Source organism: Melanotaenia boesemani, chromosome 4 (assembly GCF_017639745.1).
Source record: "Melanotaenia boesemani isolate fMelBoe1 chromosome 4, fMelBoe1.pri, whole genome shotgun sequence".
Classification (NCBI taxonomy): domain Eukaryota; kingdom Metazoa; phylum Chordata; class Actinopteri; order Atheriniformes; family Melanotaeniidae; genus Melanotaenia; species Melanotaenia boesemani.
In genome coordinates this window covers 23,015,231-23,037,517 of record NC_055685.1, presented here as the reverse complement: position 1 = coordinate 23,037,517, position 22,287 = coordinate 23,015,231, and the positions used below count along the sequence as shown (strand labels likewise).

The following is a 22,287-nucleotide window of genomic DNA, read 5'->3' as shown; positions in this document are numbered from 1 at the left end:
GACATTTTGTGTCCATTTGGCAAACTTTTAATCCCATCCCAACTTTGTTATATTTAAATTCTAATTTGTTTAGGATTTGTTGCTAGGATGCTAATGCACAAATATTTAGAATATGTAGAAAATATTGACACGGTCAACATGAATGCATCTCTGTCTTGTTCAACGAATGGTTAAATGCCTTGGCTAATTTGGAGCAGCTGGAGCATGTGCTGCTAATTCCAGCCTGAATGGAGCGTTATCTCTTTGCTCAGTGTCATGCTCCACAAGTCTCTCAGAAACAGAGACCTTTTATGTTGTCTCCCTTTTACTGGATCTTTCCAACAAACACCAGCTGCAAACTGGTCTTACTCATGGTTGTTAAACAAAAAAGCAATGATTAAAAAAAAAAAAATACTACAACCAGAACAATATTGTTGCAGTTGCATTTGGCCAGCAAGTTAATAAACTGATAGAGCTAATCGTTTGGGATGTCTTAGGGGAAGTCAGTGATTCAGACATTCGGGGATTAAAAAATTAAATAATGGCTCAGAGCGTCTGGGTTTGCTCAGTGAAACTCTTAGATACAATCTCATGACTCCTGGTGAATCAATTAAGGCTGGATTAGAAGGTGTGGCCCTGCAGAAAACGCAGAGCTGTAGGGAAACGGTTCGCTCTGAAGACAAATACTCCTACACAAAAACTGTAAGTACTAATTCAAATAACCTAAGATTATTCCCTCGAGCTAATTATTTTAGCCACACTTAGATTTTAGTGGTTATTTGTTGCCTTCATTATGCTTGGAATTGTTAAATGATAGTGGGTCCAAAATATACTGTATATATGAAAGGCTGATGAAGTCATGTTACAGTTCAAATAACAGGTAAAATTATTTCTCATATTTTGAAATCATGTCAAAATACAACAGGCATTTCTAAAACATGTCTGGATTTGTATCAGCCTGTGTTTACCTTCATCTTGTTTATTTCATTGTTTACAGGAACAATGTCAAATACACAAGTGCCTGTTGGTGAGTCAGCCTGTGAGGATAAGAGATTCAACAAGCTCGTAGCTTTATTAAAGCACCCATTATTTTACTGCTCATCATTCTTCCTTTCATGCAGCGACAATCGGCCCGTTAGGAGACAACCCGGTTCAGATTGCCTGTCCTAAGTGCCATCAGACAGTCCTGTCAAAGGTGGAATACTCGTCTGGTCTGCTCACCTACCTCTTCTGTGGAGGACTCTTCCTCTGTGGGTAAGAGGAGTTGAAGTATCACTTGTTTCATGTGTTTTTCAAGCAAACGGCTGATTGGTTATGGCAAAATACCACATAAGTAGAAACTGAGTACACTTACAATGAACCAACAAATGAAGATTTGTACCACCATCAGGTTGGTTAACCATCCTGGTTATGCTCAATATTTAAGTTAATCCATGGTAATATTTTAACAGTTTAAATGACCTCCTACTTCTAACTTTTTGTTTTAAGTGTACTGTTTGTGTAGAGAATGAATATTATTATTTAGGGATCCTTTAGAAGTGTTTGGAAGCAGCCGGGCCAGCTGTTTCTCTACATCTTTTTGACCAACCCCAGACTGATTACCACTTTCTTTAAAGCCCATTTACGCAGTTGTGAAAATGGTATAAATGTGTCAATTATACTCACAGAAATTAAGCAACTACATAGGTAGATAGGCTGTCAACTATTTCTAACATTAGCTGTTTCATTGAGAGACCTCTTTAGAAACAGATATGCAACTGAATAAAAAATATTAAGGGCTTTTTTTTGTTGTTGTTGCAAAGCTAATGAAGAAAAAAAAATTGTTTTTTATGAAAAAAGCTACAGTAAAAATCAGTTAATGTAAAAAGTTATTGCATAGATTGTATAAAAAGGATATTTTAATGCGTAATATACTGTGTGTGTATATATATATATATATATATATATATATATATATATATATATATATATTGCTAACTGGAACAAGGGACAAGATTATTGTAACAGGAAACTTTGTTGTTTCTCTTTGTACTCTTTGTAGTCCAAGTGACGCTGACTAATAATGTCTGAACTTGACTGAGTTAAAGCAAAGCTCAAACATAAATATTAAGAGCAAAAGAGTTCATATGCAACTGTAAAATCTTGAAGCCATCGACTGCTGTCAGATGACAGGTTTTTCTTAACTTTTTAAAATGTATGTATGTCTGCATTTAAATTACAAGCAGCACACAGCAGAGGAAACCTTGGCTTATCTTTCAGTAACTCCGATTTTGACATCTTGATTGAAAAATGGAAATAAATAAAATAATTATGGGGGACTTTTCTTTTTTGTTTTGGCATACATGTGACCCCTGTTGAGATATTTCAGTCTGTGGAACTGACAGCTCATCATGGACCTACTTAAGCAGATTAAACTGACTCTGAAACTGTCAGCTTTTATAATCTGCAACTGACTTGTGTGATCTGTCAAATGTATCTGTCTTCTGTTTTTTATGTTTAGATATAATTGGTTGATCATAATAATATCTGCCTTCTTCTCCAGCTTTGTTTTAGGTTGCTGCCTCATCCCGTTCTGTGTGAACCGCCTGAAAGATGCCAAGCACAGCTGTCCTACCTGCAAGACTGTACTCGGAGTTTATAAACGCTTATAACTGATTTTTACAGCTTTAACAATCGGTTAATTAATCAGTGAAGTCATCTAGAGAGAGAGTAACTCTGCAACTTTTCAGATGAATAACTCAGCATTTTAGCCAATTTTGAATATAAAATACAATTATTGTTTTTAAATATAAAATACAATATTTGTTTTCATGCTCCATGCAAATTTGTGAATTTGATACTTCTTTTCGTCCTACATGATAGCTTACTGCCTACAGCTCTGCAGAATTATGCTTTCTTTTTCTTTTTTATTTATTAATGTTTTCTGATTTTCCACAAAGTTTGAGAGATAGCTGAACAGAGTACAAACTGCATGTAATGCGGTTGAGTGTTGATTTGCTCCTTTTTAATTCAGGTCATTTTCCTTTTTCCCAGTGTGTAAGTCTTTTTTTTTCTCCAGCCACTAATTTCTAACTTAGTAGTAACTAAACTACAAGGATACAAGAATTTATATCACTGCAGTACAATTCTTTCTGCCTTGGATTATAAATAAACTGAGACCAATAAATGATATTTAGTATGTTTTTATTATTATTTTTAATCACATACAGAATATTCAAGCAATATCAGCTTCAGGAAAGGGACTTCTTAAAATGTATACAGCCACACAAAGAGAGCTGGAATCTGTCGGTTACCTGTTAAACCTGCTTCAGAGATGAGTTACTATATGTTTCCACATTTTCTGTCATTCCTACATTTTAACAGCTTACTGAACTATGACCAAAGGAAATGATCAAGTACACAGATGGTCCACTTGAAGTAAAAGCAGTCTGAAACCAGATGTTCAGACTGCTCTGGGCACCTGGTTCCTGTCTGGTTCTGTGACATTCTTTACTTTGATCATCTGCTCCAGGCATCACAATCACACAACAGAAAATTAATGGCATTTTTGTCCTTTTCTTTCTGGGTATCAGTAACTTTACTTGTATACATCCTTCATTTTCCATGCATAGATGCTGGCTGCTAGCAGCTTCTGTCTCTCTGTTGGCATACAGAAAGAATTAGTTCTATATAAATAAGGGTAGTTTTTGTGAATAATGCCATGTTACTGTAGAGGTATCTCAGAAAAGCATATACAGATAAATTTCAGTATAGCATGTCACCTTTCACAGATAAAACCACCGAACCACCAGGAAAACAATAAAAATAAATCAAATATGAGATCTCACAACCAACCAATATTTAAACACATTTTTCTTCAGTTAGTTATAAATAATAAAATTATTTCCCCTCTTGTCCAGTTAAACACATGCTGGACTGCATTTTAATAATCAGCCATGTTCTTTATATTATGATGTGGTGAGAAGTGATGATAAGTGCAAGGAACACAAGGATGGAGAAGCCAGCGTCTGCTTGGATGCGGAAACCATTTCCTAAAACAGAAAAACACACATTAGCATCAGTAGCATTATATTTCTTAGCACTTTATTTGAAATGCATTCCCCCAAATTTCCAATATATGTACAGAACCAGTTTAAACTCACTTTCCCAATGAATCTAATAAGAAAAATGTATCCAAACTTTTGAGTGGTAGTTTAAGTAAAGTAAGTTACTTACTTAATTTACTTACAAACATTCAAGAAGCAGCCTCTAACTTTACTAGCCAGCCTAGACTGGATTACTGAGCAAGCTTAGGGAATCAAAAGGATTCCTAAAAATGTTTAACACCTTGTCACTTTTGCTCACATTTATAAATGTGCACTTGCTCTAGAGATTCTGGTCATTTTGATGCAGCGGATTGTAACAGACACCCAAAAATGGATTAAAGCACACTGCTAGCTAGTACATCAATACTATATCTTTATTAAAGAAACATGAAAGATAATCTGGGTAAAGTTCTTTTCTCTTCTTCGGTTTTTATATCAAGTACCCTGTTTCTAAAAACGTATGTTATATAAATAAAACTGAATGGAAAACCTGTGGCTTTAGTTGTAGTTGGAGTTGTAGTTGGAGTTGTAGTTGGAGTTGTAGTTGGAGTTGTAGTTGTAGTTGGAGTTGTAGTTGGAGTTGTAGGTGCAGTTGTGTTTGCAGTTGAGGGGGGAGTTGTGTTTGCAGTTGAGGGAGAAGTTGTGTTTGCATTGGAACTGTTGGTGTTTGACGAGTTGGCTGTTGGGGTATTGGCTGTACTGTTGATGGTGGTCACTGGGTCAGCTCTGCCCCCCTGAATGCCCAGTCCAAGTGTATCAAGCGCTGACTGGGACTGCCTGGTGATCCAGGTCTGTATCAACGTCTGGTTTTCATAGGACTTCAGATCTGGCAGGTTGGTACCAAGAAGACCTTTAACTTCATCAACAGTCAGGTTCTGTTCAGAGAACAGATTTATATGCCCAGCATAGCCAGAAAAATAAATAAAGAAAGAAAAAAGTTAGTATTACAGGACACTGCCAAACAAACAAACAAACAAACAAAAAACAAAACAAACAGAACAAAAGACACACACATGCATACAATACTGACCAGTAAAACATTTGCATTTAGATTGGAGAAGGTGGCCAGGTCCATGCTGACATTGGAGGTTGCCAAACTTCGGACATAGTCAAGTGAAGCACCACCTGCAGGACAAGAAAAAAGACAAAACCAGTGAATTCACTGCTAGCTGGGTTCAAATAAAAGTTTTCATTTGTTGTACAGATACAATATATATGCTCGTTTACTTAGGTAAGGTTGTGTGAGTTGATAAGAAGAAACCGAGATGGATGAGCGGGTGGTGCTAACAAATGCTTGACTGGCTATGCTGAACATTTCTTGTTGTTTCTCTGTGGTGCAGTTGGACAGATCCAAGGCTTGGGCATTTCTGCAAGGGACACACATGCAGAGTGAGATGTGAAAGAAAACAAATACCCCAAACAAGATGAATCATTTTGCAGCTAGTTTAATTATAAATCTATAGACTGCATGCTGTTTTCAGTTCTATTGAGCTTTAAAGAACAAGATCAGTCAGTAGATGTGGCTATTTCTGTAAGCAGCTTGAGAAATAGTGATGCTGCAACATAGATCTGTAAAACATTTTGTTACACTAAATGGTTTTATTGTTTTCTAGAAGAGACACTGGAACATGAAAGATTACTTCAGCATTTTAGTTTTCTCTTCATAAATATGATTTAAAACATGGTCAGATTTGAAAACAACACCAAGAACTGATCAAAAAAGACAAATAATTAAATCACATAGAAAATATAGTACTTGTTAAAAGGTGTCAACCTGGAGATCAGTGGCTCAACTCTAACCAGGACATCCTTGCAACTCCAGCTATTAACACGATAATATAAGTATAACAATGCCTCAAACAGAAAAAATAGACTTCTTACTTGAGGCTTTCTTGAGAAATGTTCCTCAGAACATCAACATCCAGGGAGCATAAGTTTGTTCCTCCAATGCTGTTGAGCTCTGCACTGCCAAGTTTATTCCCTTTCACACTCAGATACTTAGAGATGATGGCTTTAGCCTGGATGAGGAAAGTCATGCACTAATAAGAACAGAGATGCCTATTAAGTATGTACACATTAGCTTTGTCCTGGAACACATTTGCTCACCAAGCTTGGATCCCACTCGCCATTTGCTGAGTTCATCAAAGCAGCAAGCGTGTCGATCTGAGTGATATTCCACATGCTGATGTCTACAATTGTTGCAAGACGAGACGCTGCGCTTAACATCTGAACCTGATCTTCTGGGATGGTAGAGATATAAGCCTAAAAATATAGAAGAATCAATGAGATAACATCGAGCTAAAATTTGTCTTTGTGTGTTGCTAAAAAGAAAACGGGATAATGAGCTGCTTGAAAAAACACTTGAGGTGGATAGCTCAGAGTTCATTACTGAGGCCCTGAAAAACAAGTTAAAAAAAAAGAAAAAGAAAGTCTGACCGAATATATATATTTCCCCCCAATGGTGACGACTATGAAAAGGTTGGGAGAGGAAAATGTTAATTTGGATACAGTCTTTCTAAGTTCCATTTTCATTTATTTATTACCTTTTTGAAAAGGAAAAAAAAATGACCAAGTTAAGAAAAAAAAATGCGTTTTAGCCATTAATTATTCATTTATACATGTATTTATTTAATTGTTTGTTTGTTTGTTTAGTTTTGGATCAGTAGATTTACTACATAAGACAAAAAAAGGCTGTTTTAACCCTTTAAGACTAACAGGAGCATTCCTGTCTGTTAAGCTTCTGCAGATTTTCACCACTTTGGCGCCCCAGCTCCAGGACTGTACTGTAAAACAAGTTTTAGGGTTGGAAACCTATGTAGTGTTGCTTTAAGAGCTGCTGTTGTTTTATCTTTTCCTGTAACCAGAGCGCTTACAGTAAACCACTGCCTTTCAGTAATATCTGGCAGATTTAAGTAGAGATTCAGAGATTTATACCCAGGAAATCACTTTTTAATTAAGTTTTTAATTTCTACATGTACTTTAAACACTATTCACAGGCAGTGCGTGTTACTGAGTAGAAGGTGGAACGAACTTATCATTCATTATTCAAGTTTTATCTTTGAAGAAAATTTTACTTTTTCTGTGGTGTGAAATACATATTTCTAGAGAGCGAGGAAGAAAGTTTCTTGGAAATTTTTATTCTACCAAAATGTCTTCAGAAAATCTAAATAAAAAAATTATTTAGAAGAAAAAAAAATTGAAAGATTATGTTTTACCACCTGTTCAGTGGTTATAAAATTACTACATAGTTACATATATGAATGTATATATACATATATTAAGATAAAAGATAATATAAAATAAAATCAAGTGGAAATAATGAATTTGATTAATTTGATTTGTTAAACGTTCTCTGTAAATTTAGCTCTTTAAAAAAATTGTTTCTTTGTTTTTTGCCATATTTTTTGTCTGGCTACACATTTGTGTTTGGCTCTGTTCTGTTCATGGTGTTCATTTGTTTTGATTTCTGTTTTGCTTTTATTTTCTTTGTAGCATTTACTCTTTACACTTGTTTTTTAATTAATTAAAGTCTTCCTGTTCTTTGTCCAGCTGCCTCTTCTAAAACAATTACTCACTAAAACAGTCTTTTACCCACCTCTCGCAACTTGCTGAGAACAATCTTGAGGTATTCTCTATCATCGATATTCTCAGTGATCACATCCAAGTTGTCCTTGACAGTTGTGGCACTAAGGCAGTTGTTGAACTGGTTAATATCCACATAGTTGAGGAGGAAAGTTGGATCGCTGATAGTCACCTGAGTGATCACCCCCACTGTGCAGTCTGTGGCTAACGAGCGAAAAAAGAAAAAAAGAAAAAGATGTTTAGATGGTAAATTCTTGTTTAAATAGATGTACAGAGCAGGAAGCAGAAACACAGGAAGACTAACCTAAAGATCGCTTTGACATTCTTTTGATGGACTGTACTATTGCATTATTGAATTTTGCCCTCTTCTTTCTGTCCACACCGTTGCTCTTGATAACTGTCAGGAAATACCTTAAGAAATTTTGCTTTATTTTCTGCAAAAAGGAATAAGAGAAACACATGAAAAATTAAACATCACCGATCCCAGTCCTATCCGGTAGAGGTGATCTTTTCTGCTAACAGTGTGTGTGCATGGGTTACTCACTCTACTAAAGTTATCGTAGAAAGATGAAGACAAATACAGCGGTAACATCCCAAGGTCCACCAGAGTTTGGCCATTCCAAGATGAAGGAGCGCTGGTTGTCCAAGAGCAACAAATGGTTATTTTTAAGGATGATAAAAGCTGTTGAGAATAAACTTGGCGAAGATGGACGGCAAACTGATTTAGACTCTTAGTCATCCAGGTCATTGTAAGTAAATAAAGGCAAGTGGACTTTTATTTTTTGGTTTTTGATGAAATAGAAATCCAGTTGCCTTTACTCAAGTCTTATGATGAACAACTGAAATTGTTTTAAAACATAAGAACTGAGATCCATTTTGCTGGGGACATACCCATAATTTGTTTTCCCGCTGGTTAGCAAAGATTGAACAGCTGCTGCTTGAGCGTCAGTGAGATCTGGGCAGTTCTTAAGTTTTTCCAAGATTGAAGGATCAGAATTCTGGATGTAGGATCCATCCAGCATGCAGCACATGTTCCCCAAAACTGATATAACATCTTTAGTCAAGCTTGTGTTTGTTATACCCTGGAAAGATGATAAAAAAGAACAATTAGTAGATTAGAACCATTACAAATGCATTTAATAAAATGTGTTTAGAACCCTTATTTCATATATTATATTATATTATATTATATTATATTATATTATATTATATTATATTATATTATATTATATTAAGGCTATTGAAATGCAAGCATTTCTTCTTTTTCTTATTCTTCTTCTCCAAACTCAGCAAATTTTGTGCACCCCCACAAACGAATCTGAAAGATTTGATGTTTTGAGGTGGTCGGGACTGGCAGAATTATGCAACAGCCACCTATTTTTGAAACCCTGCCACTGCATCTCATCAATCTTTATGAAAATATATATTGAAATTATATGAAAGTGCTTCACAACAGATCAAACCCTTTCATGATACCACAGTAAAAAACGGAAGTTCCTTTGCCAAATGTAACCATGGCGAATACTTGTCTGACATCATGAAACAGGAAGTCCCTGTAACTGACTCATTGTACTGTTGACCTCCACCAAATTAGGGAGGAGTAGGGGAGATAACAGTCATGCCTGGAACTGAGTCAAATGGAAATATGCTGGAAAAGTTGCAATATTGCTCTTTAGCACCCCCTACAATCACTTAATCAATTAGCAACACCCACTACATTAACCACCATGGATAAAATTCAGTACATAGCTACAACATGCCAGGACATACAAACAAGCCTCCTTGACTCATAACCTAAATTAAACAGGAAGTCAGCCATCTTTGAAAAAAGTGCAAATGTTGAGGTAATTTTTATCCTTTTCTTTACCTTTTAACAAACCCCTCCAATAGATTTTATTGTACTAACCTCAACATCGGTCTTAACCCTCTGGAGGCATGTTTGATCAAAAATGATCAAAACATTTCTCAGAGTTCAGCCGCGGCGGCTCCTCAAAGTTTGATGTTTTACCATCAAGCACGGAGTCCACTATGTCCTACATACAACACTCAGTCTGCACCAAACTGAAAGTTTCACTCCAGTTCCATCTTGACCACATCTACATGTCCAGGTGTTGTCAAGCCATAGCCCCGCCCCCTGCCAACAGGAAGTGACTAATTTTAAGGCCTAAATTACCTGCATTCAACAGAAACACTTACTACACTGCCTCATTTCACTCACTTATGATTCCAAACAGCTTATAACAACATTGACTAAACTGAGGTGCTGCACTGATTCGGGCAGAGGGGATGGACAGGTTATGCTGCATGCACCTGCATGACCACGTGTTTGGCTGCAGGTGAGGGTGAGAGCACTTTGGCAGGGAGGTTGCCAGGGGATGCAGTGGCGAAATATGTTATATTTTTCAAGTTTGAGAAATATTTTTTTAAATTTGAAAGATACAAACACATCAAACAAAATATGCAAATACAAAGAGTGACAAAATAAAAACAAAAGTCACAATATAAATGTATTACCGAGTGTATGCTAAAAATAAAACTGACAATCAACTGATACTGACAATTCAACCATAAAATTATTACAGTGAATTCATCAGAAGTGGGGACTCAAAATCATGGATCTCTGCCACAAACATGACAACTCGTTAAATCCCCATTAATGCAATGAAAGTTAGTACGTAGTGAGCAGAGTTAATTAACACTTGGTGAGTTTAGTGAGGTTAGCTGTTCAACTCTGTTGGACAGCAGACCAGACAGAGCGGTTAGGGCTGCAGCCAAGAAGCAGACGGTCTAAATCATGTAGTCAAATATCCACTATATGAGGCAAAAGTGCTGAGTTACATCTGAGCCATTTTAATGCAAAAGGGAAATATTTATGAATGTATCATTTTAATAAAAACTTGATAACTGACACAAAACATAACAAACAGCCTATTTGAGATGTAGCCTATTAGCAGCTGTTTAGGGTCTCACCAGGCAGCTTCTGGCATTATTGAACAGGGCAGTTCGTTTGTAGCTGAGGACCGAAGAGAAGACAGAGAAGTCTGCATCAGCCAGCTGCTGGAAATAGGACCTGCAGCTGGCCTGTGGCACCAAAGAGTAACTGTGGACAGAAAAGATAAAAGGAATTGAAGCCAAACCTTAATTTGATCATGATCTAACAAATAAAGAGGATAGACTCTTACTCATAGTACAGCAGCACATCTGAAGGATAAAGGTTAAAGCTGGTGACATCTGAATCGCCTCTGATATAGTTGTACATGCAGGTCAGCTATTGGTGTGAAAAAGAAAATGTGTTAATTGAACAGCGGATTGTCTTTGCTGATTTAAGCAACTTTTAAAGCAATTTTAATCTGATTTGATGATTTGAGCCTTGTTGCCATGACTTCAGAGGATGTCACATTAGCGTCCTTCAGATTATTTTTATTTATCCCTGAACCCTTCAGTGAATTAGGAAAAGCACCAGGAACTAGGAAGGACTTTAAATATTCTGCTCCCACTGCTTGGATTCAAATGTGAAAACATGAGTTTTCAGCTTTACTAAAAAAAAAAATCATGCACTTTAAACATATTATGTCTGGTTGTGAATGTTATGATAAACATTTTGCCCATGTTTGGCCTGCAGTAATTGTTACGATTAAACTCTAACTCTGGCTATTACCTTGATCTATATGATTTCTACTTAGAGGATTACTTTTATTTATTTATTTTTCTAAAAAGGGCAGCATGCAAAAATGTTTATTTCCAAACAACATGAGTAACACAAACCTGTTGTTCTGCATTCTCACCTGAGTCTCCACCAGTTTGACCTTGGTGTTGCCACTTCTTCGGCATGCTTTGATCAGCTCCTTAATCTGCACACTGTTAATCGTCCTTACTCCCGTGCATGTGAACCCTTGTAACATATAGGAGGACAAACTGGACACACACACACACACACACACACACAAATATGAAGACTTATGTGAGACTTTTCACACTGACTTGCATTTTCGGTCTTATCTCATGAAAAATTAGCCTAAACTCACTTTTGTGGACCTCCCAGGTAAGCAGTGGCAGTTTCCACGGCTATTGAATTAAAGAACAACTCAACCTATCAAAACAAAACAGACGAAAGCTTAGTGTGCAATGACACAGAAAGCTGACAATACACTTAAGCATCTCATTGGTGAAAGCCCCCTACCTGTTCGCGTTTCCAGGTCTTCTTGTTGAGTTGGGTGACAACGCTGAGGCTGCTTGAGAAGCCCTGCAGTGTCACTCGAGGGATCTCAGTGGCAAATCCATCTGGAACATTCTGTATCATCATATCACTGCTGCTGCTCACTGAAATGATCTGGGAAAAACATGAGAACCAGAGAGCTGTTACAAAACCTTTCTATATGTATGCATCATGTTTCTAAATCAGGTTTACCACATGCTGTTTACAGCATCAGTAACGTTTTTAGCTTTGAAAGAACATTTTTAGCTTTAGAACATTGATTTACCTTAAATGATGGTGTCATACCTTAGTAACAAAAGTCTGATGGACAGTCTGTGAAGCAGACATCAAGTAAGTCATGATTAAAGAATTTTGGGATGCAATTAGAAGCTGGGAGCCACTGATGCCATTGAGCATGTAGGAGGGGATGCCCGAAAGGAGAGACCCGAGCATTAAGAGGGATGATGAGCTGTTGATCTGGTGGGACGAAAAAAGGGTGGCAGTAGCCCACAGGAGAAAATTTGAGCACACAGACAATTTCTTTCTGACTGGTTTGCACACAGACACAACTGTAGATTCTTTACTAAAATCAGTGAAGAAATCACCTACCTGCATCATCCCTGAAGACATCAAAGACTGGAGAATGGCCATGGCCTGTCCTGGTCTCCAGCCTGTCACGCTACTGAGAATGTTGAGGGTAAGAAACAGGTCCTGAGGGCTTATCATCTTGAGCTGGCCCATTGACAGGCCAGTGCTTTGATTGCTGAGACTAGTAATGACTGTGGAATCAATGTTGGTACCAAAATTACTCGCCAAAGCAGCAGAGACCTGCAAATGAAAAGAAAGACTCTGTTCTGTTCCTGGAGGAGCATTCCCAAGAGCCCTCACCTGCTTTTCACCCATAAAACTGAAAACACAGATGTCCAGTAATTCTCTCTCTTAGTAAGTAATAAAAAAAAAACAAAAAAAAAAACATGACTGAATAAAGGAAACAAAAAAAAAAAAACGTATACATTTTAAACGATGTTTATCACATTGTCAGATTCACTGTCAGACTAAGATTTTTGAGCTGCAGCTCTTTGTTCTAACAAAGATCTAACTTGTGACTCAACCTGAAATGTAGTTGTACTAATGTTAGTTTAGATATATGGATTTATGTTCTGAACTTTATTTCTATTGAATTTTTACTGTAATAAGAAAAGCGAACTATGGCTATAGACCAAGATTACAAGAAAGTCAGGCTTTTTGGAAGCAAAATATTAAGAAATTAGGGGTGGATCAGGAGTTTTACACAATGTCAAGTTTCCTGACTTTTCTGCATTAGAAAATGCCAAAAAAAACAAAACAAAAAAAAAACAACAAACAAATAAAAAACCACACAACTCACTCTTAAGTCGATTACTTCTTCTATTCTGTCTCTTGTAAACTGCATTTTCAAAGTTTAATAACCAAACCTGAAGCTCTTCAAATTCTCATTAGATTTGATCATAAAAGGCTAAAATAAAATAGGCTTTGACAACCTGTGGCTTTCCATTTTTTTCTGTATTTTCATGTTTCTTGTATTCCATTGTTAAACACTTTGTGATTTCTATCCTTAAAAGTGCTGTAAAAATAAAAAGTGACTTGTTTACTTGTTTTCTTTCTGTTCTACTCTTTCTCTCCTTCAAGATAAACTGAGCCACAAAAACTGGTGCAAAAATATTCCTCAGGATAAGAGTCAGCTGCCGATCTCAATAAGCTAAAATACTTTCTCTTTGGCCTTCATTCAAACTTTAATGAGGACACAATCCTTTTACACAATCCTAAGTCTGATTCTCATCAAACCATCTACTGACATCTTATGGCAGATTGGTGACTGTGGGAATCAGTAGCTGTTTTTTTGTCCTCCACTGTTTTTCTTTTTTTCAGTTGTACGTTACCTGTTTGGTAAAAAGGTTGTACCACTAACATATTTGTGTTTTGTTATGTGTGTTTGTTACCTGTGGATCTAGGGCTGTACAGAGAGTGGTGAGGTTGTGCAGAACTATGATACTCTGCTCTGCAGTCAGCTGGACAAATGCTGGACCAGGAGCGAAACACCGACACAACATAGGAAGCCTGCAAAAAAGTTAAATAGTTCGTTAAGTAGTCAAGTAGTTAGGACAAATACAACATGTTTTTGTGATAATGGTCATAGTTTAGCGGCTTGAACTCACAGTAAGGGGTTGAAATTGCTGTCCTGTTGATATATCAGCTGAGTGTAGTAGCTGGTGAGATTCAGAGGTAATGAAAACTGATTGAAGAGTGCGATGTTCAGCTGGTTCACAGCAAACACCTGGAGAACCTGCAGGCAGGGGGAGAAAAAAGCACATTGATGACCATTGAATCTGTCAACTACTTGAGTAAAATCAAAACTTTAGTTGCAGTTTATGCATCCATGATCCTGATTCAATACCTGCTCAGATCCAAAAGACTGAAGAGCCTCCAGGGTGAGGAAAGGCATGAAAGGGCCGATGTACTCGACAAACCACGCTGTAGTGTTTAGCTCTGCTTGGCTGGGGTCGTAGCACCTTGGTGTTGTTACTTCAACAATAAATGACAGTAATTTTGGTAAAGTCTTTCTATATTTAGCATCGCATGAAAATTTTTTGTTGCCCCTAAATGTATTAAATGACATAAATCAAAAATAAAAACGAAGCATTTCTTGAAACACAACGTTATTACAAAAAAATCTAACAATTATTGTCTGGACCAAACATTTGTTTGGAAAAATCTCAAGATAGTATTTTGATAAGTAATCCCCCCCCAGAAAAAACAACCATGATGATAACCTGAAGCATTTCTATTGTGTTGTATTTGCCCTCTCTTATTATTGAGGCCTGAAGTACTTGCTTTAAAAAACTGACCTGATGTAAGGTAAGCCCTGATGGTGTTGAACACATCTTCCTTCACAAAGTCTCCAGTAGTGTAGTTGTGTTCACCAAGAACTATGACACTAAAACAACACAAGATTAAATCTGAGGATAAAAACACATCATTAACTTAAATGGATCATAGATCTGCAATAAAACATACAGCTTTTGGAAAGCCATGCATGAGGCGTTGTATGTGACACTCGGACTGATTAGACTCTTCGTGAGGAAGGGCATGTAGTTCTTGAGACTTCGGTCAAACCAAGTATTGACCTCTGACCTACTGGTGCTGCTGAGAGCCTTAGGCCAGACGCAGGGCAGAGTGGGTCGCATCACCACTGCTGGTAGAGTCTCCTGCAGTCAATGTACAGGTTAATGTCATTACATCACCATAACCTGTTTGTGTTACTGTGTATTTATATTTGTGGTACATACAGTCTCCAGAAACGCTGGTGTCAGGTCATAGTTGTTGTAGAGCACGCAAAGCTGTGCTTCGTTGTCTACGACATTGGGGCGGCGTAAGAAATCGGCAAGATCTGTCACAGGAATGGAGTTCAACAGCTGGAAGAACAGAAATCTTAAAATAAGTCATTCTGCTGCTCCATGTTTGTCTTTATTCCTGACAGAATTAAACTCAACTCACCAAATGCATTCTGTCAAGAGGCATCAGAGACATGAAGGTGGTCAGGTTGGGGAACTGGAATCCCATGAATGAGTGCATAAGGAAAATGTAGAAACTGTGGTTGAAGTTGTCACCATAGCAACGCAGAGGTGATGGACCTAAAATGGAGGGATACATTTTCTTTTACATTGAATATATAAGTGAATAGAAATAAGACTTTATTTCCTAAACTAATATGTTAAAAATGACACATTTTGTTAATCCCACTATTAACAACAACTTAAAAAATTATATACAAATGTTTGGGCATGGTCACCATCTAGTAGCACAATGCATTGCTAACCCTAGCCCTAACCCTAACCCTAACCCTAAGCATAGCTCCAACAACCTACTGGAAGATATCAGAGAGCTCAAATCCCTTGAGGTGCTTAAACATAAGCATGCCACTCTACGGTAAGTAAATATTATTGCAACCATGTGTGTTTCCTTTTTGAAAACCACCATTATGGGTATTAAAAAGGAAACATATCTATTTTTTTATGTGCAAAAGATTTAGTATCACCCCTAACTTTACGATGAAGCGATACATGGCTGTATATCAGACACCTACAAGTGGATCATTACCTTCGAGAGCTTGAATGATGTGATTGTGGATTGCTGTCTGTGTATCTTCACTGAGGGTTGAGATAGTCATATTAAGGGTCTCCACACTGTAATATATAGAAAATATAAAGTGTTTTCAGAGAAGTGTCAAGTCAAAAACAGGACTGAACTGAAACTAATCAATAATCTGGTGTTTGTGGATTTATGCTTACCCTTGCTGCTCAATGCTACAGTTCCTTCCTGCCAGTATTCTGAAGAATGGTGTGACATAGGAAGGTGACAGGTTGACCAACAGTGGACGCAGCCGTCTGTGGAGCCAGTCCGACACAACTGAGTCGTCCACTGATGGATCGGAAAGGTTTGCACGATCAAACACAACTTCCAACATGGCTGACCTCACCAGAAGGGGGAACATGTTTTCATGACCCTGAAGGAGAACACACACACACACACACAATATATATAAAGATACATGCTGACCTGATGTCTTCATGGTGACAACAAAACATGTTATAACAGAATCTGCAGGAATTATGTTAGTGTGATGTATGCTTACCATTATAGCAGGTGAGAAAACATCAAAGAAAGAGGCAAGTTGTTGGTTGGGGATGTAACTCATCACCATGGCAACCTGCTCTGAAGATGTGAGCTGGCCAGGTGTTGCAGACACCTCTGCAAGCTGTATAACTGTCAGCTGTGGCAGGGCTTCCATCTACTCATACACAAGCACACACACATATTTACATTAATTCTAATGGTTCACAGAGAGGAAAGAAAAAACATTAAAAGCATATAAACAAACAAAGATAGGAGTCATGGTGCAACTTGACAGACCGGTGAAAACTTGGGGTAGAGCTTCTGGAGGTCCAGGAAGGAACTGAGGATGGAGAACCCTCCCAGGTTCTTCTGCAGCCACTCTCCACTGTTGTTGACATTTAAGCTGCAGAAAGGATCTGAACCATAAAAATACACAGAACAAATTCAACTTTACTTCTCAGAAGGAAAATGTTCCGATCCTACATACTTCACGAATGCATCACTAAGAGGAAAATATGTTAATATAACAGCCAATGTTTTAATTTGGATATTAATAATGACAATTGTCCATGAACACATGTTAATATCTTGAGCCATAGTTGTATCATGGATTTGATTATGCTGATCTTCACAACTACTAGAAGATCCATCACTTTTCATCTTTTGGTATTGACAGTGGCTCATGAAAATGAGTGAATTCTCTTTTTTTCATTAAAAACTAATCCGCAGATCATAACACATTTCAAAGAATTACATCAGGGATCTACCAAAAGACATGAGATTAAGCTATCATAGTTAATAATTTATTTATTGATTATAATCCAATATGGCAGAACCAAAAGCAGGAATATGTTTAACTTCAACACCCTGTCTTTGTGGTAATACATGTGCCTACCTGCAGTGTTGTTCCTGGTCAGGAAAACCTTAATGAAGTATGTGTTGACTGACATCTGTGTGGCAGGTGTCATGTGTGGCTGGACTTCACTCAGAATCTGAACACTGAGTTTAGAAATAAGATGAAAGGGCCACATGATTAACAAAAAGTATACCTATATCTTAGTACAAAAATACAAGAAGTCAGTTTTTTTAGGCAATTACACATTATAAATGTCTCATTGATTACATCTGCTGGTAGGCACTGCAGTGCAAATCCTTTGTGGCGAAACATGACAGGGAGGCAGGGGAAACGGCGGGCAGGAACGGGCGAAGACGTTGGTTGAACCACAGCTGGATGAGGGTGGGATCATTTAAGATGTCTGTGCTGATTGTATCCAAACGGATTTCTCGAATGGAGTCCAGTATCATGGACACTGAAGGACTGCTGGGGTCCAGGGTCTGCAGATAATATGTAAACATTCCCTCACAGTAATTATACACAATTAAAATCAAAGTATCACCTTCTTGCCATCTTACAAAAAATATATATATAACTTAAATTCTTAAATTCATCCTTACACTGTTGGTCATAAGATCCAGAGCTTCATCCAGTACCCGAAAGGTTTTAGAAAGGAGAAGCTTCCAAACAGCAATGGAGCCACTTGAGTTGGAGGAGCGATTACACCTCAGTACCGTCACCAGGTCCTGTGCTGTTAACGCCGACAGCTGTGTAGTGAATGAAAACAGGTGAGACGTTATTTTAAGGCTTAAGGTCAACTTGAAACCCTTTTTTACAGCATTAGTTTAAGATGGTTGCTGATCTGATATGTCTTGGTGTCTTACTGAAGCACAAGCAAATTCCTCAACAGCAAAGTCGCAGAAGTGTTCGGTCATCTTTCCGGTGTCTAGGCGGAGCTGAAGTCCTGTGCTGTGGTTCAAAAACAAAGTCAAGTTCAACTTCTTTTTTAATGTTATTTTACAGCACTGTGCAAAAGTTTCATTTATTTGTAGTTTTCTATCAAGGTCCAAGGATGTTCTAACCTAAAGTAGTCTTGAGCAATTGATTTTTAGGATTTATGAATGTCTTCTTTTGGCCATTACCTGTCCATTTTCAGAAAAAATGTCCTTTAAACAAGCTACTTAATACTGACCTATGATTCATTCAAGCATAAAACTTGCTGGACGAACCACTGTTGTGTCAACACATAACAGACAACTTTACCAAGAACCACATTTTCATGGAAATATATAAAAATATGAAGGATGACTCAAGATTTACACAATACTGTGTATATGACACAACATTTTAAGAGGTAAAATTTCAGACAGTGTACCATAATTCCTACCTGTTGACTCCAGTACAGATATCGGTTTCTGTAGAAAAGAGCAATAAATAAATTTTATTAATAAAGTTATCAACAAAAAATACTTAAACATATAAATCAACCTATGTCATGAGATCACTTACCGTTTGTCATGGTAACATTGCACTTTGGAGAGGAAAAGACAGAAATGGTTATTAATCTTCTATTAAAAGACAAATTTGAGACTAAAATAATAACATTAGTCCAAAATGACATACCTGTCCACTGTATATGATGCAGCCTATTATAAAAGACAAGACAAATAAGTTTAAGGTTGGATTTTACAAATTCCTCAGTCATTCAAAACATAAGCTTGCAGTTAGACATTTATGAAGACAGAAACGTGATTCCTGATCTGTACTATACATGGAGAAGATAACATTTTTAATTTTATGCTCAGCATGCAAACATACTGCATGGTTATTTTTGCAATAAGCACAATACATGACTTTTGTCATATTTTTCTAAACTAGAGTAACTGCCCCAAATTTATAACTTGATCTATAAGTCAAGCTGCATTTTCCCCACATACAGAAAACTTTAGATTTGAGTGATCCCAAGTTCCTAACATATTAAATATCTAACTTTATGATTTTTTTTTTTTTTTTTTTTTGCATTAAATGTGTCTAACATGAAACAGTCAAAAACTGCAGTAACAGTTTAATTTTGAGGCTGGACACTGTTGATATATGCTTGTATATTATCTACTGTAGGCCTGTTCAGCGCAGGAATATTGAGCCTTTATTGCACCTCACTTGAAAATGAGAAATTATGTTATTGTATGATCTGTGTAAGAAAGGCTACAGAGTAGAAGAATAAAAAAAGAAAAAGTTGAATAAGACTGAATATAAAATTCCACATAAGATAGGAGTTAAACCAATGTGAATATATTTTTTACTTTTTGTGTGTAAAGCTCTCACCAGGTGGTACGTGTTTGGATAAGGCCACTTTGCTGTTTGTGATGGATGAAGCAATGTCAAGAGATGCTGTTGTCATGGCCAAGTCCAACCTGGTAAACCTGGAACATCAAAACATCATAGATAAAATCTCAATGTCTTAACAGATTAAATAATCTATGAACTCCCTAAGAAACAAAACAAAACAAAACAAACAAAAAAAATGATCTGAACTCACAGTGTTCTGTACGATGAACAGGAAAGGTTTCCCTTTGAGAGGAAATCAAACAAAGATTATTACTTTATCAAATACAGAATGTGTAAAATCTGAAAGAAAAGAGAGGACTTTCCTACTTTTACCTTCTCAAGGAACATAACGAGGTAGGACAGGAACTCTGTTAATTTCCTTTCCTTGGGAGACTCAGTCAAGTAATCAAAGAGTATATTGATGAGGATGTCTTTACTCGGAAGAGTGGGAGACGTCAGTACCAGCAGCTCTGCACTCTGGTTTGGAGTCAGCAACTGGAGGGCCTCAAGCTAAAATGGACAAAGCAGACAGAGTTGATAGTTTTTGTCATGGTGAGATTATTACAAACATAACCCCTTTGTTAAAAAAAAGACCCCATCATAAGTCAAAGTTGAGTCTCACAGGATTGAAGTGTGGGTTGAGATAGAGTAGAGTCTCAACGGAAACAAATCTTGAGAATGGACCCCAGTTGTCCCAAAGCCACACTGCACTGCCGTTGGAGGTCGACACACAACCTGGTCCTGGAAGTCAAATAAGATCCATCAGATTTTTATACTGTCCATACCAGAGTTAATGTATTTAAAGGTGCAACTTTATTACCTGAGAGGGGTCTTGACAGGAAACGGAGGACAAAATCCTTTAAGATCAGAAGCTGCTGTTGTAAAGACATATCCTCAAACTGATGGTTAAATGCCTGCAGGCTGATAATGAAATAAACAGAAAATGACATAATTAGCATATTATTTTAGAAACAAAGAGCTTAAATACACAGTCTACTTTGTCTTGCTACTTTGGCTGCTCTAGTTTGAGAGACCTGTCAGATAAATGGTTGTGCTGTTACGTGCCATTTTACAACAACTTAGACAAGCTTGTGCTACCCAGTTTTCTATTGTTAGGTTTGAAAGAGTGATCAGTCACAATTTTATCATGTCAAAATGATTGAGGATTAATTTTTAAAATCTTAATTAATAATAAATGTATGCTCTTAAAGCATTAAATGTATTCTAAAAAATTACCTGGAGACACCAATGTTGTTCATTTTCATGGCCATCTATAGTCAGTGTTAAACTGACTGTGTCTTTTTGAGTCTTTAAATAATTAATTACAGATGGCCACATGTAAACAGTTGAAAAGCATGTTACAACATGCTTGTTAACAGCTGTGGTGAGACTGTGCACTGTCTGTACTTACATCTGCTGGTATGACGAACAGCTGAGGTTCCGGCTGCTCAGACAGTGCAGAAACCTTCCTGAAGCAGATGGCAGAAAACCACTCAGACGGCTTGAGAACCACAGCCTGAGTGTGTCACTGTTTATCAGCTGCCCATCAGTCAGCATCGACAACCTGATCTCCCCAATCACATCCAAAATCTCCTGCGCTGATGGTCCAACCATGCCCACAGACTGCAAGAGAAATGTTACTAAACATTTGAAATATTCATATAAAGTATTCTGGTGAAAAGGCTGGATGTTACAGAGTTTACTGTGTATTTGTTGCTGAAGCTACCGACCATGTTAACCAGCATGTCCAGAGCCGGATCCAAAACATAGGAGTATTTAGTGAGCAGTATCTTCCACAGCACATGGGAGTGGCTGCTGTTTCCTGGCAGATTGCACCTCAGGAGAGCAGCCAGCTGACTGGCTGTAAAGTTCAGCTGTATGTGTGGGACATTCAGAGGTCATTTATTCTGCAATTATTTTTGGAAAATTTCCATTCTGACATTAACGTATTTAAAGTAGATAGTCACCTGTGCACATGCATATTTTTCCAAGGTAAAATTGCAGGGAAAATGCATGGACACGTTCATGTAAGACTGTAAATCAGAGCTGTGAGAACATATGAAGAAACAGTAACATTTCAACATAAAGATAATCAGTAGGTTTGAAGGTTTGTATTTTAATTATATGTGGGATACCTGTCAACATCTTTGCAGATGGTTCCTGTTAAACAATGATTAAAAAGAAATTATATTAATATTCAAATCTTAAAATCTGCCTTTGCAACACACTGTTTATAACAGAAAAAAAATATATAGAAACCTTACCATTGATCTGGGTTTCTGGACACTGTGAATGACAGATTATTTATTTATTATTAAATTTAAAAATGTTTAAAGACATTTAAGCAATTAAGCTACAGTTACACAACTTGAGAAATGATATACAAATTGAGCAAAAATAATAAAAAAAAAATCTCACCGTAATGTTTTCTGGCACACACTCTGCCCAAAACAAAGCACAAAACATATTCAATGATAACATCCTGCACTGCTAACACCACCAGTACAAATATATGCACAGTTCATACAGTAGAAATTAGGGATGTGTAGTATCACTGATTATCTTTCCGATCAAATACCAAGTACAATTCAGGCTGGTACCGAAACCATCCAATACCGATCATGATAGTT

At 37.1% G+C, this 22,287-nt stretch overlaps 2 protein-coding genes across 3 annotated transcripts in view; one reads left to right on the top strand and one right to left on the bottom strand.

The window, feature by feature from the left end:
• Window positions 1–122: 122 nt before the first annotated feature.
• LOC121638858 (lipopolysaccharide-induced tumor necrosis factor-alpha factor homolog) lies at window positions 123–3,148 on the top strand. The gene is made up of 4 exons (XM_041983894.1): window positions 123–681; window positions 977–1,006; window positions 1,101–1,233; window positions 2,522–3,148. The coding sequence occupies exons 2-4, from the start codon at window positions 982–984 to the stop codon at window positions 2,628–2,630; spliced, it is 267 nt and encodes an 88-aa protein (XP_041839828.1). The 5' UTR covers window positions 123–681; window positions 977–981; the 3' UTR covers window positions 2,631–3,148.
• LOC121638857 overlaps window positions 3,146–22,287 on the bottom strand; it is a 34,991-nt gene continuing 15,849 nt past the window's right edge. For both annotated transcript variants that reach the window (XM_041983891.1, XM_041983892.1), the window contains exons 20-65: window positions 22,076–22,098; window positions 21,922–21,943; window positions 21,793–21,817; window positions 21,625–21,703; window positions 21,388–21,531; window positions 21,069–21,280; window positions 20,478–20,578; window positions 20,280–20,398; window positions 19,991–20,167; window positions 19,869–19,900; window positions 19,655–19,752; window positions 18,953–18,975; window positions 18,839–18,860; window positions 18,717–18,744; window positions 18,214–18,298; window positions 17,950–18,096; window positions 17,618–17,829; window positions 17,390–17,493; window positions 16,792–16,910; window positions 16,514–16,669; window positions 16,170–16,384; window positions 15,979–16,064; window positions 15,376–15,512; window positions 15,168–15,293; window positions 14,896–15,086; window positions 14,727–14,815; window positions 14,276–14,403; window positions 14,037–14,164; window positions 13,821–13,938; window positions 12,451–12,669; window positions 12,148–12,318; window positions 11,827–11,976; window positions 11,672–11,736; window positions 11,432–11,561; window positions 10,829–10,914; window positions 10,617–10,746; window positions 8,538–8,728; window positions 8,191–8,281; window positions 7,951–8,080; window positions 7,660–7,850; window positions 6,171–6,326; window positions 5,946–6,082; window positions 5,292–5,431; window positions 5,095–5,189; window positions 4,555–4,939; window positions 3,146–4,010 (exon numbers count right to left, since the gene is read on the bottom strand). In XM_041983891.1, coding sequence (XP_041839825.1) covers window positions 3,922–4,010; window positions 4,555–4,939; window positions 5,095–5,189; window positions 5,292–5,431; window positions 5,946–6,082; window positions 6,171–6,326; window positions 7,660–7,850; window positions 7,951–8,080; window positions 8,191–8,281; window positions 8,538–8,728; window positions 10,617–10,746; window positions 10,829–10,914; window positions 11,432–11,561; window positions 11,672–11,736; window positions 11,827–11,976; window positions 12,148–12,318; window positions 12,451–12,669; window positions 13,821–13,938; window positions 14,037–14,164; window positions 14,276–14,403; window positions 14,727–14,815; window positions 14,896–15,086; window positions 15,168–15,293; window positions 15,376–15,512; window positions 15,979–16,064; window positions 16,170–16,384; window positions 16,514–16,669; window positions 16,792–16,910; window positions 17,390–17,493; window positions 17,618–17,829; window positions 17,950–18,096; window positions 18,214–18,298; window positions 18,717–18,744; window positions 18,839–18,860; window positions 18,953–18,975; window positions 19,655–19,752; window positions 19,869–19,900; window positions 19,991–20,167; window positions 20,280–20,398; window positions 20,478–20,578; window positions 21,069–21,280; window positions 21,388–21,531; window positions 21,625–21,703; window positions 21,793–21,817; window positions 21,922–21,943; window positions 22,076–22,098 — 5,702 coding nt within the window. In that variant the 3' untranslated portion in view covers window positions 3,146–3,921. The remainder of the gene's footprint in view (window positions 4,011–4,554; window positions 4,940–5,094; window positions 5,190–5,291; window positions 5,432–5,945; window positions 6,083–6,170; window positions 6,327–7,659; window positions 7,851–7,950; window positions 8,081–8,190; window positions 8,282–8,537; window positions 8,729–10,616; window positions 10,747–10,828; window positions 10,915–11,431; window positions 11,562–11,671; window positions 11,737–11,826; window positions 11,977–12,147; window positions 12,319–12,450; window positions 12,670–13,820; window positions 13,939–14,036; window positions 14,165–14,275; window positions 14,404–14,726; window positions 14,816–14,895; window positions 15,087–15,167; window positions 15,294–15,375; window positions 15,513–15,978; window positions 16,065–16,169; window positions 16,385–16,513; window positions 16,670–16,791; window positions 16,911–17,389; window positions 17,494–17,617; window positions 17,830–17,949; window positions 18,097–18,213; window positions 18,299–18,716; window positions 18,745–18,838; window positions 18,861–18,952; window positions 18,976–19,654; window positions 19,753–19,868; window positions 19,901–19,990; window positions 20,168–20,279; window positions 20,399–20,477; window positions 20,579–21,068; window positions 21,281–21,387; window positions 21,532–21,624; window positions 21,704–21,792; window positions 21,818–21,921; window positions 21,944–22,075; window positions 22,099–22,287) is intronic.

Excerpts from the sequence above, each read along its gene's own strand:
- LOC121638858 (XM_041983894.1), top strand. The coding sequence starts at position 982 with ATGTCAAATACACAAGTGCCTGTTG. Across the intron at positions 1,007-1,100 it reads AAATACACAAGTGCCTGTTG|CGACAATCGGCCCGTTAGGA; the intron begins GTGAGTCAGCCT and ends CCTTTCATGCAG. Across the intron at positions 1,234-2,521 it reads GGAGGACTCTTCCTCTGTGG|CTTTGTTTTAGGTTGCTGCC; the intron begins GTAAGAGGAGTT and ends CTTCTTCTCCAG.